The following is a 13,042-nucleotide window of genomic DNA, read 5'->3' as shown; positions in this document are numbered from 1 at the left end:
CTTCTTCTTCTTTTTTTTTTTTTTTAATTAAATGTATAAAGAGCTAGCTTAGCTTTAACCTGTAGCATCTAAATTATTTAACACTTTAACGTAAATGTTCTACTTTACCTTCTGGTCATTAACCTCCTCAGAAGTAGCCATTGTGTCAATAAACTGACAGAAAGTGTTTTAAATAAGCTTATATTTGTTAAATTCCCGTCTCTTTATTTCTATTTAACTGTTTATCACTAGCTAACTTTTTACGGTTACCATAGAAACCAGCGTCCACAAACCAGGCGATTGTTCGGCCAAAGAGTTAAAAATCAATCAAGATAATTCATCGATGGAGTCGTTTTTTTCCGACCAAAGATGTTCAGATTTTAGCAAGATAAAGACTGTTATTACTTCCGGTGTTTCAATTCTGCCTGCGGAAACTCAAAGCTATTATTATTATTATTGTTTTTTTTTTTCTTCTTATATTTAGACACATTTCTCTGTCTGTGAACTGTTAATAAGATTCAGGTTATGTGGGAACATTAACCACGTAAGGTTTCCTTTATGATATATTCTTACAGGATTTACTAAAGATTATCGTGATGGTGGTTTTAAAAAAAAAAAGGACTTTACCTAATTTCCAGTTAGTAAGGTTAACGTTTTAATGAATCATTTTGAAGATTATGTAAAAGTTGAAGATTAACATAACACCTAAAATTTCATTTGTGCGTATAACTGATAAAAAAAAATCAACAAAAGTAAATGAAAATAAGCACTAAATCACTAAAAATGAGTGACAATCAGCAGAAAATAAGCACTAAATCATTCCAGACGGTTTACAGTTTAATTTGATTTATTATTATTCTAATATCAGTAAAACTTATCTTCACAGATGAAAATGACACTTTAGGAAGGAAAAAGTGACAACACCACGCTGTTTAAATACATAAATCTTTAATATTTTCTGAGTCTTCATTTCAGCAGCATTTTGGGCTTTTATTTTGAAAACCTCCAACCCGGAAATGACTGGCACACAGACGATCAGCTGACTGACATGTTGACAAAGCAGGTCTTCTACCGGTGGAAGAAGCACACACACCGGGCCGGTCCGGTCCACGAACGCATCACCGGGTCTTCGCCGCTGAAATGACCCGTGTTTACTTCACGGACCGTGGTTTTTCCGTAGATTTTCCCAGGTTCTTTGCTGGTGTTTCCGGTTTCGCCTGTTTCTAACCGGGCTCGGTTGTTTTCCGTGGAGGTAAACGGACCTGAGGCCGACGGTGAGCGGGATGGACGTCCAGGAGGAGAGGAGGAGGCTGCTGGAGGGGGAGGGGGAGGGGGAGGAGGACCCCACAGGACTCATGTCTGAGCAGGAGGCGTACCTGAGGTCAGCAGCACACACACACAACACACACACACAAATACACAAAAGACACACACAACACACACACAATACACACACACAACACACACACACAACAGACACACGACACACAACACACACACACACAACACACACACAATACACACACACGACACACAATACACACACACAACACACACACACAACAGACATACAACACACACACACAACAGACACACAACACACACACACAACAGACATACAACACACACACACAACACAACACACACATACAACAGACACACAACACACACACACACACAACAGACATACAACACACGCAACACAACACACAATACACACACACACAAAAACACACACAGCAGACACACAACCCAAGTGCAGACATGTGCCTGTCCTCAGTGTGTCAGCAGCACAGTTACAGGTCCACTCCACAGGCGTACACAGGCCACAGGGCTCATTTTCTGCACAGTTCCAGACTGTGAAGGCATCGTCCAGAGATAAGCAGTAACTCAACAAAAAGGACTGAAAATGAAGAGAAAAGAAGCACGAAATCAGCAAAGCTTAATAAAACAAGCACTAAATAAGCACTAAAATTACAAAAATGCACTGAAATAGACAGAAAATAAGCACTAAATTAATAAAACTTAATGAAACAAGCACTACATGAGCAATAAAACAACAAAAATTAATGAAAATGAACAGAAAACAAACACTAAATCAGCAAAAATGAGTGAAATGAGCTGAAAAAGGCCACTGTAGGCAGTAAACGTGACCATACAGCCATGCAGAGATGATGGATTATGTAACTATAAAGTTTACCAGCAGATCAGTTTACATCCACACAGATTACACAGTTAAACCCACTGAATGTATAAAAGATCAATATTCACATTGATTATCAGGTCCAGTTCATGTGTAAACATCCTCAACGCAGACGTCTGACTGACCTTTGACCTTTCCTTTCTGTTCCTCTTCTCTCTCCGCAGTAAAGTGAAAAACAGGAAGTTGTACCTGGCGACGTTTGCGTCCGTCCTGGGGCCCATGAGCTTCGGTTTCGTGTTGGGCTACAGTTCTCCGGCCATCCCGGACCTCAGGAGCATCTCCGACCCCCGGCTGCGACTGGACGCCGACCAGGCTTCGTGGTTCGGGGTAGGAACCGGACCGAGTTAGCAACGTAGCGACGGCGCTTTAGGACCCAAAGGTCAAAGGTCAAATGTGTCCCAACCGAGGGGCGACGACCTCAGCTCCAAAGGGAATCCAGGGGTTTAGTATGATGATGTAATACCACCGACGGCCTCTAGTGGCTGCTCTACAAACATTATTATTCACCTGTTCTGTCCATTTAATGAGGTAGTTTTCTCCTGTTTACCAAAGCGAATGAAACAAGTGGAAAGTAACGCACTAAGTCAACAAAATGAACAGAAAACATGAATTAAATGAGCAAAAATGAACCTGAACTCAAACACTAGTCCCATTAGCTTCGATCACTGCAAAAGTAACAAAGTGAACAGAAAATAAGCACAAATTCAACAAAAGTGAACAGAAAATAAGCACAAATTCAACAAAAGTGAACAGAAAATAAGCACAAATTCAACAAAAATGAACAGAAAATAAGCACAAATTCAACAAAAATTAATAAAAATGAACAGAAGATAAGTGCAAATTCAACAAAAATGAATGAAAATGAACAGAAGATAAGCACAAATTCAACAAAAATGAATAAAAATGAACAGAAAATAAGCACAAATTCAACAAAAAAAAAAAAAAAATGAACAGAAGATAAGCTCAAATTCAACAAAAATGAATAAAAATGAACAGAAAATAAACACAAATTCAACAAAAATTAATGAAAACAAACAGAAAATAAACACAAATTCAACAAAAATGAATGAACATGGACAGAAAATAAGCACTAAATCAATAAGTGAATAAAACTGATCCTAAAACAGTCTTCAGAGCACGTATGTGCCCACAGCTCATATGACAGTATTTGAATCCAGTTCTAGTGTTAATGATCGGTGTCTTTTACCGTCGAATGGAAGCAGATGTTTCACCGTCACAAACCCAGTGTCAGCAGTTTAATGGCGTCACATGTGATCTGGTCACGTCTGCTTCATTCACTGTAGGTCAAAGGCAAAAACCAGAAAAGAATTATAAAGGCAGCAAAAGGAAAGTGAGTCATGAAAGTACGTTTATTTCACTTTACTCCTTTATGACACTGGGAACAGCAGCTTTTTAGGGTTTTTATAGGAGTTACTTCTCTACAGTCAGTGCATTATGTCACAAAAATGTCACAAAACCAGCAACAGGTTTATTAATAATAATAATAATAATAATAATAATAATAATAATGATGATGATGATAATAATAATGATGATAATAAAAATAATAATAATAATAATAATAATAATAATAATAATAATAAGAGGAAGAAGAAGAATGCCATTTATTTTTGGTACCAAGTGAGCAGAAAATCAGCACAAATTCAACAAAAATGAATGAAAATGATCAGAAAATACATGTTTGACACCTGTGTTCTATGTGTTTGAAATAAAACAGAACTAACAACATTTTCCTGGTTCTGATCCACTTTAGCTCCTATTGGTCTGAATGTGGAACCTGAACTAAAATGATTTGAACATCATTGATCGTTAATATCTTCAGTGGAATCTTTGCATCGTGGGCCGGATCGAACCCTTTGGCGGTCCAGGTTTGGCCCACGGGCCGTATGTTTGACCACCCTGGATGTAAATGATAAATAGAAGGGGGTCCGGCACTGAGCCCTGGGGCACACCAGCAGTGATGGGGGAATGAATGTGAAGCGTAGGGTTTGACTTGGATGTTGTTGTGGTTCCAGTCCATCGTGACGGTGGGCGCGGCGCTCGGCGGTCTGCTGGGCGGTTGGATGGTGGAGCGGATCGGCAGGAAGCTCAGCCTCATGTTCTGCTCGCTGCCGTTCGTCTTTGGCTTCACCGTCATCATTGCGGCGCAGAACGTGTGGATGCTGTACATCGGACGAGCGCTGACCGGCCTCGCCAGCGGAGTCACGTCGCTGGTCGTTCCGGTAAGAAGCGGTGCCGTCCGTCCGTCCAGGGGTTGTGTTGTGTTAGCGCCGTAACGTCCGCCTGCATTTGAACATCACATACAACACACAGGGTTTGTACGGGTGCTTGAAATCCTTGAAAGTGCTTGAATTTGACCTTGAAAATGTATATGAACCCTGAACTCAATATGTCTTCATTATACACTGTAGTTTTCTGTTTGATGTCACATCACACGGTGCTTAAAGCAGATTTTAAAACCATAAACTCCTGTCTTTTATAGTTTTCATCCTGTTAAATGAGTTCATACAAGTGCTTGAAATCCTGGAAAATGCTTAAATTTCAATGTTGTGTTTCCAAGGTCTGGAAAGTGCTTGAATTTTAGTTTAAATGCTTGAAAGTGCTTGCAATTCTAACTCAGTGATGCGATTTCTTTATTTATTTTTAATATTAACTCAAGCCAAAGCTGCTTACAGAGGTGATACATTTAGAAAAAATCTAAAATAAAATACAATTCCCAGATGTTCTCAGGTCGACTTCAAGTGACTTTCCTTTTTTTGGATAAAACTTTGTGTTCTCCTTTAATTTCTAAAGTTATTGCTATTATGAAACATAATTTTAGGTGTTTATGGCAGAATACAATGATCATGATTGTGATAAAAAGTGAAAAAATAATATTCCTGCGTAGGGATGTAGTGATTACAGGTATAATGATAAACGTCGGTAAAATCACAGACGGTTAGTATTAGCGTTTAAATTCTAATTATCATGATAACTGTGTTTGATTACCGCACTTTTAGGGGAAAAAACCCTATGTAAAGATCTGCTTATATGTCAAATATTTGAGTATAGTTTTAATTTATTGCAATTTTAATTGTATATACCTAATATTTGGAACCAATATTCACTTTTGAAGTCTTTGAAAAGGTTCATTAAGCATCTGTGTGTTATTTATGCAATAAATTGTATACATTTTTCAAATATGATTTTATTTTATTTTTTTTTGTTTTTTTTTTTTTGTTCTTTTATGTTTTTATAGTAGGTTAAAGTGGAAAAAATAATAGACAGATGATATAGATGAAGTTGTGCTGAAAAAAAAGACACCAAACATGGGTATAGTAAACATTTATATATATCGTATATAAAGGCAAAATCAAAAGTGCTCAAAAACGGACAAAATAGGCTCAGACCCCTAAGGGTTATTGTTTGAATGTTTCTGCCAAGAGAAAGTACATTGTGCCAATTATTTGATTTTTTTTTTTTTTTAATATAACTTGGTTAAATTATTTCAGTGTGTGTATTAGTACTTTTTGAACATTTTGAGCACAATTTCAATAATATTGCGATAATAATGATAACCGTGATAATTTTAGTCACAATAACCGTGACATGAAATTTTCATATCGTTCCATCCCTAATCCTGCGTTTATGTTTTCCTGTAAATATGGATTTGACTCCAGAGATAAGGTGATGAGCTGGAAACATTTGAAAATGACCCTTAAAAGTGCTTGAATTTGACCTTAAAAATGTGTACGAACCTTGTAGAACTCAGATCGCACTCATTTTCTTTATTGTTTAAATAAATGGAATTGCTCAAACGTCCTTTAAATCCTGACACCAGCTGTGGTTCAGTGAAAATGCTCTGATGTTCATGCAGATGGATGACGCCTGGGCTTTGTTTTGCAGCTGTATATCTCTGAGATGGCCCACGAGCGAGTCCGTGGGACTCTGGGCTCCTGTGTGCAGCTCATGGTGGTGCTCGGCATTCTGGGAGTGTACGCCGCAGGTACGAAGCCCCGCCCCCAAGACTGACTTGATGGGTTTGACGCATGTGCTTCCACTGATGTGGAAAAGCTGTGTTCTGCTCGTCCGCCTGTTCCCTGGTGAATCTTCCTCTGAATTTAATTCCATTTCAGTTCGTTCTCTGGATTTAAAGTCAAACTAGAAAAACATCAAGTAATGTTTCAGCTGTGTGTAGTTTTTCTGCAGCAGTGGAAGTGAATGAGCCAGGAGAGCTGGTCCTGATTGGACGATATGTTACAGCCCATAATGCACTCTGTCATACTGGGAGGGAGGGAGGGAGGGAGGGAGGGAGGGAGGGATGGATGATTGACAGATGGATGGACATGTGGATGGATGGATGGATGGATGGACGGACATGTGGATGGATGGATGACTGACAGAGGGAGGGAGGGAGGGAGGGACGGATAATGGATGGATGATTGACAGATGGATGATTGACGGATGGATGGATTGGATGGATGGACGATGGAAGAATGGACGGACGGAGGGATGGATGGATGGACGGATAACAAAATTAATAAAAATGAGTAAAAAAATTAAAATAAGTGAAAAAAATGACATAAATGGACAAAAACACAAACATTAAAATGAGTAAAGACAAAAAGATAAGCAGCAAAATCCATAAAAATGAACAAAATGAGACGAAATTTGTAAAAACTGAACAAAAAATGAAAGAAAATGGACAGAAACAAACATAAATAAGTAGCACAATGAACAAACGTTAAAAAAATTATAATTTTTAAAAAACGCTCTTTGTGCAGAATTGAATATTCATTGCAAAACCTGTAGATATGTATAAAAGTGAAAAATAAATAAATAAAAATGAAATTAACAAAATAAAACAGAACATTCTCAAACTTTTCCATCTATATTTAAATCTGAACCCACAGAACACATGCATTTTCATGTTCTATGTTTGCATTTTACTGTGAAGGAAAACGACTGTAACCGTCCTCCGTCCGTGTCAGTGTGTCTGTACATGAGATAAACCTGGAGCTGGGTGCTCATGAACTCCTGATCCTGGACCAAAGGTTGAGCAGCAGAAACCAACTGACCGTCATGTGACACGATAGCATCACATTCCTGTTGGACAGCGGAGGTTTGACCTGGGACAAAACAGCAGCGTGGACGTAATCCAGTTAGCCGCATGCCGGCGACGTTTGGGCGCACAGAGGACGGTGTGTGACGAAGGGGGGGGGGGGGGGTCCCATCCAAACCCATGGTCCAGAAAAGACCACGACATGGACAGAGACAGGGAGTCCAGTTAAACTGCAGATGAAGACCTGATACCAACAAAAACCAGACCACTACCCGTTCACTTCAATAAGAACCAGATATTTTTGTCATAAACTGATAAAGTAAAACAATTATGGCTGGAGATCATTCACACATTTTTGATTTTCAACACCTTTACCAGCACTGAGAACACTGGAGGTCCAAATCTGATTTTATACCCATATGTGACCTGGATCTGATCTGTTAAAGACAGTCTGAGCAGCACTAATCTGACCCAGACCACTTTCATATGTGGTCCTGAATCTGACCCAGACCACTTTCATATGTGGTCCTGAATCTGACCCGGACCACTTTCATATGTGGTCCTGAATCTGACCCGGACCACTTTCATATGTGGTCCTGAATCTGACCCGGACCACTTTCATATGTGGTTTACTGAAGGAGTTGAAACGCTGTGGTCTGAGTTGAACCCTGTTGTGTGTGTGTGTGTGTGTGTGTGTGTGTCCATGCTGGTGTGTGTGTGTGTGTGTCCATGCTGGTGTGTGTGTGTGTGTGTGTGTGTGTGTCCATGCTGGTGTGTGTGTGTGTGTGTGTGTGTGTGTCCATGCTGGTGTGTGTGTGTGTGTGTGTGTGTGTGTGTGTGTCCATGCTGGTGTGTGTGTGTGTGTGTGTGTGTGTGTGTGTGTGTGTCCATGCTGGTGTGTGTGTGTGTGTCCATGCTGGTGTGTGTGTGTGTCCATGCTGGTGTGTGTGTGTGTGTGTGTGTGTGTGTGTGTGTCCATGCTGGTGTGTGTGTGTGTGTGTGTGTGTGTGTGTGTGTGTGTGTGTCCATGCTGGTGTGTGTGTGTGTGTCCATGCTGGTGTGTGTGTGTGTCCATGCTGGTGTGTGTGTGTGTCCATGCTGGTGTCGGTGCTCCAGGTCTGGTGGTCCACTGGCGCTGGTTGGCCATCTGCTGCTCCATCCCTCCGACGCTGCTCATGGTGTTCATGTGCTTCATGCCGGAGACGCCTCGGTTCCTGTTGTCCCAGGGGAAGAGGAGGGAGGCTGAGGAGGCGCTGCGCTTCCTGAGGGGCCCCGACGCCCCCGTGGAGTGGGAATGTGCCCGGATCGAGGACGCCTGTGAGGAGCAGGTGAGGAACCGAGGGGGTAGATGGTCTGGGGTCCCTTCGTGTGCATTTACCTTCTGGTTTGTAGTCCGACGGTCCGATGGTCCGACGGTCCGATGGTCCAACGGTCCGATGGTCCGATGGTCCGATGGTCCGATGGTCTGATGGTCCGATGGTCTGATGGATTACTGGTGTCAGCGTCCAACCATCGTCTGTAAACAAGTTTTCAACAACCTTCTTCTCTGAAACCATCAGTTACAATGACTTGATATTAGTTGTGGAACATCTTCAGGGTAAGGTCTACCAAGTTTGTTCAAAAAATTAGGAAATATTGATTTTTGAATTTTTTACGAAGTTTTGAAATGTTCCAAATCTCCATTGGTTTATAATGGGACACATTTTAAAGTGTTCTAACTGGAAAACAGTTGAAGATGTTGAGATAATACTTTTTTATAAAATACTTTTGGTAATAGATAGGAAGTCACATATGGGCTTTTATTTGGTGCATGACCTTTGACCTTGAGTGACCTTGAAAGGTCAAATGAATGTCATTTCATGTCTTTAAACGTGCCGTTGGACAACAGGAGCCTGGGTTCTGTTTTTCAAAACTTCCCATGAATGAAGTCTGAGCCTTTGGACAAAATAATCAACATAAATTAACAAAAATGAACTAAAATAACCAAAAAGTTACAAAATTAGTGAGGCGTTTAACATTTGACCTAGTGCAAAAAATAATAAAGTATATTAACCAGTGTTGGTGTGAATCATTGACATATGCCAGGATGAAAAAATAACAAAGTAACAAATAATATTTTTATGTGGAATATTGAAGAAAAAAAAAGTTTTAGTGTTTTTGCGTCAACAATATGGTTGTTTCCATTATAAACCTGTCATTTAAAGGGTTCAAATCTGACAGTTTTTAAGTATTTGGTATTTTTGTTTATGCTGACATCTACAGTGTCCCCAGTTTACGTCCTCATCCTCAGTTGACCTTCCATGCCTGACCTTTGACCTCTGTGACCTATGTGTCCCCTCAGGGCTCGTCCTTCCAGATGTCGGACCTGAAGGACCCCGGCGTCTACAAACCCCTGGTCGTCGGCGTCCTGCTCATGGTGTTCCAGCAGCTGACCGGCATCAACGCCATCATGTTCTACGCCGAGACCATCTGTGAGCAGGCCCACCTGGTGAGGAACCGCTGCAGAACCTGCTGCAGAACAGAACCTGCTGCAGAACCTGCTGCAGATGGAACAGGGTTATCACCTGATGTGGATGTGTATGTTGTGTGTTTTTGCAGCCGGGGGACGTGGGCTCGGTCCTGGTGGGTCTGGTTCAGGTGGTCTTCACGGCGGTGGCAGCAGTGATCATGGACAGAGCTGGAAGAAAGGTCCTCCTGGTCATCTCAGGTGACTTTAAGATAAGATCTAAGTATAAGATACAAGATAAGATAAGGTAAGTGTAAGATATAAGATACACTATATAGCCAAAAGTCTAGTCTCCTCCATCCCAATCCTCAGACTCAGCTGTTCCAGTCCCTTCCATGTCCACAGGTGGATTAAATCCAGCCCTAGGCATGCAGACTGCTTTTACAAACATTTGGGACAGAATGGGTCTCTCTCAGGAGCTCAGTGAATTCCAGCGTGGAACTGTGATAGGATGCCACCTGTGACACAAATCCAGTGGTGAACTTTCCTGGCTCCTAAATATTCCACAGTCAGCTGTCAGCTGGATTAGAAGAAAGTGGAAGTGTTTGGGAACGACGGCAACTCAGCCACGCAGTGGTAGGCCACGGAAACTGACGGAGCGGGGTCAGCGGATGCTGAGGCGCAGAGTGCGAAGAGGTGGACGACTGTCTGCAGAGTCAATGGTACAGACCTCCAAACTTCATGTGTCCTTCAGATTAGCTCCAGAACAGTGCGCACACAGCTTCATGGAATGGGTTTCCGTGGCCGAGCGGCCGCATCCGAGCCATACATCAGCAAGTGCAATGCACAGCGGTGGATGCAGTGGTGTAAAGCACGCCGCCACTGGACTGTAGAGCAGGGGAGGAGCCTTCTCTGGACTGACCAATCACACTTCTCCATTTGGCGATCTGATGGACGGGTCTGGGTTTGGCGGTCTCCAGGAGAACGATACTTGTGGGAGCGCATTGTGCCGAGTGTGCAGTTTGGTGGAGGGGGGGTTATGGTGTGGGGTTGTTTTTCAGGAGCTGGGCTGGGCCCCTTAGTTCCAGTGAAAGGAACTGGGAATGCTTCAGCAGACCAAGACATTTGGGACAATTCCATACTCCAACTTTGTGGGAACAGTTTGGAGCCGGCCCCTTCCTCTTCCAACATGACTGTGCACCAGTGCACAAAGCAAGGTCCATTTGGACATGGAGGACAGAGTCTGGTGTGGATGAACTGGACTGGCCTGCACACAGTCCTGACCTCAACCCCATAGAACACCTTTGGATGAATTAGAGCGCAGACTGAGAGCCAGGCCTTCTGTCCAACATCAGTGTGGGACCTCACAAATGTGCTTCTGGAAGAATGGTCCAAAATTCCCATGAACACACTCCTAAACCTTGTGGACAGCCTTCCCAGAAGAGTTGAAGCTGTTAGAGCTGCAGAGGGTGGAGCCACGTCAGACTGAACCCATAGACTAGGAATGGGATGGACCTGAAATTCATATGAGAGTCAAAGCAGGAGAGGGAATACTGTTGGATATATAGTGTATGTGTAAGATATAAGATAAGTATAAGATAAAAGAAAAGATAAGTATAAGATAAGATCAGATAAAATAACATAAGATACGACTTTATTAAATTTCACAGTGAACGCAAACGAGTGAAAAATAAAATGTAGAGAGAAAAGTAAGAAATGCTGTATTTATATAAATATTTGTATAAATATAGAATTCGAAGTCAAATGGACGTGTTATTTACATATTTTCGTTGTGGTTGCACATGCACATGGTCTGAATGTGAATGGTGTAAATCACATCACATGACCCTTTGGCTCCGCCCTCAAGCCCCAGCGCTGACCGTGGGTTTGTTTCCCTGATGCAGGCGTTGCCATGGCGATCAGCACCACCTCCTTCGGGGTTTACTTCTACCTGATGTCCCAGCAGCCCCGGACCCCCACGGCGGCGCTGGACGTCATGGCGACGGTGGCGCCCGCTCTGGACCTGAGGTGGTTGGCGCTGTGCAGCCTGGCGGTCTTCATCACAGGTGAGTCTCACCTTTGGTCACGTGACCACACAGCCGTGACCACGTGACGCTAACGGGAGGGTCTGGGTCCAGGTTTTGCTCTGGGGTGGGGTCCCATCCCGTGGCTGGTCATGTCCGAGATCTTCCCCGTCAAAGTGCGAGGCTTCGCCAGCGCCGTGTGCGTCCTGACCAACTGGAGCATGGCATTCGTGGTCACTAAGACCTTCCATGACATGATGGTGAGTTCAGGGCCGCGCAGTTTTTACAGACACCGCCTCTTTGGTTAAAATAAATAGAATAAAAATGAAATGATTGAAAATAAAATAGAATCAGGTAAAATAACCAAATTAATCACAAATATATTAAGAATTACATTTCTGGAAACATTTAATAAAACAAAATAATACAACATTATGCCATAGTCACCTTTATTTTGGTAGCTCCATATTTATTTTTCCATATTTTCCCCCAATAAACAGTGAAAATATCAGAAAATTAATGTTGTAGAGAGATAAAAAATAGATGAAAATGATTAATAGATAAAATATATATGTATAAAAAAGGAGGACAATGATAAAAAACTGAATAAAACCAATATGAAAGAGAATAAAGTGAAATAAAATCAGACCAAATGGAGTGAAATCTTCAATGAATGTTCCAACATGTCCATCAAACTAAGCCCCGCCTCCTTCCAGGACCACCTGACCAGCGCCGGGACCTTCTGGCTGTTCGCCTCCATCTGCTCCGTCAACGTCATCTTCACCATCGTCTTCCTCCCAGAAACCAAAGGGAAGACGCTGGAGCAGATCGAAGCCATTTTCAGAGGGACGTCGGGCCCCTGAAGCTCCGCCCACTCGCCAAAAAAACCATCACACCTTTTGAAATATGAGTGAACTGATCAGTCCTGGAGACGCTGCGTGGGCATTTGGTGTTTTTTATATCATTTATTTAACCTGGTGGATGTTTCAGAGTATTTCATACGTCTTTTCCAAGTGTCTTTGAGATCAAAGAACAGACGTCACACGTTTTAACCCCATAATTCAGCCTGAAACGCAGATTTAAAACCTGTTTGACTGAGGTACGAACCCCATCAGGCTGCTTTGACTGACTTCCACATCCTGACAGATTCCATTTGTGATGTAATTGTTCATTTTTTTCCCCAAATATGTTAAAATATTGTGTTTATTTCACTTCCTCTGAGAGCTGACGTTGGACTGGAAGCTACAGGTTCATGTAATAAGCTAAAAAAAAAAAAGAAATATGGAAGTTTATCAAGAATTTAGATAATGTTTTTTAAACCTTGACTA

General features: G+C 41.9%; 2 protein-coding genes across 3 annotated transcripts in view; one reads left to right on the top strand and one right to left on the bottom strand.

The window, feature by feature from the left end:
* LOC115425534 (tetratricopeptide repeat protein 16-like) overlaps nucleotides 1–141 on the bottom strand; it is a 23,503-nt gene extending 23,362 nt beyond the window's left edge. The window contains exon 1 of the mRNA XM_030143166.1: nucleotides 109–141. Coding sequence (XP_029999026.1) covers nucleotides 109–141 — 33 coding nt within the window. The remainder of the gene's footprint in view (nucleotides 1–108) is intronic.
* Nucleotides 142–1,014: 873 nt separating this feature from the next.
* On the top strand, nucleotides 1,015–13,042 carry LOC115425765 (solute carrier family 2, facilitated glucose transporter member 8-like). Of its 2 annotated transcripts, XM_030143513.1 has the most exons (10): nucleotides 1,015–1,360; nucleotides 2,347–2,509; nucleotides 4,219–4,425; nucleotides 6,089–6,188; nucleotides 8,361–8,572; nucleotides 9,586–9,732; nucleotides 9,843–9,951; nucleotides 11,595–11,756; nucleotides 11,829–11,974; nucleotides 12,431–13,042. In XM_030143513.1, the coding sequence occupies exons 1-10, from the start codon at nucleotides 1,263–1,265 to the stop codon at nucleotides 12,575–12,577; spliced, it is 1,491 nt and encodes a 496-aa protein (XP_029999373.1). In that variant the 5' UTR covers nucleotides 1,015–1,262; the 3' UTR covers nucleotides 12,578–13,042. The 2 variants fall into 2 exon arrangements, with proteins under 2 accessions (XP_029999373.1, XP_029999374.1); XM_030143514.1 differs by lacking the exon at nucleotides 11,829–11,974.

The sequence above is a fragment of the Sphaeramia orbicularis genome, chromosome 9 (genome assembly GCF_902148855.1).
Source record: "Sphaeramia orbicularis chromosome 9, fSphaOr1.1, whole genome shotgun sequence".
NCBI classification, from domain to species: Eukaryota; Metazoa; Chordata; class Actinopteri; order Kurtiformes; family Apogonidae; genus Sphaeramia; species Sphaeramia orbicularis.
Note: the sequence above shows the minus strand (reverse complement) of the source record. Positions and strands in the feature narration are given on the sequence as shown.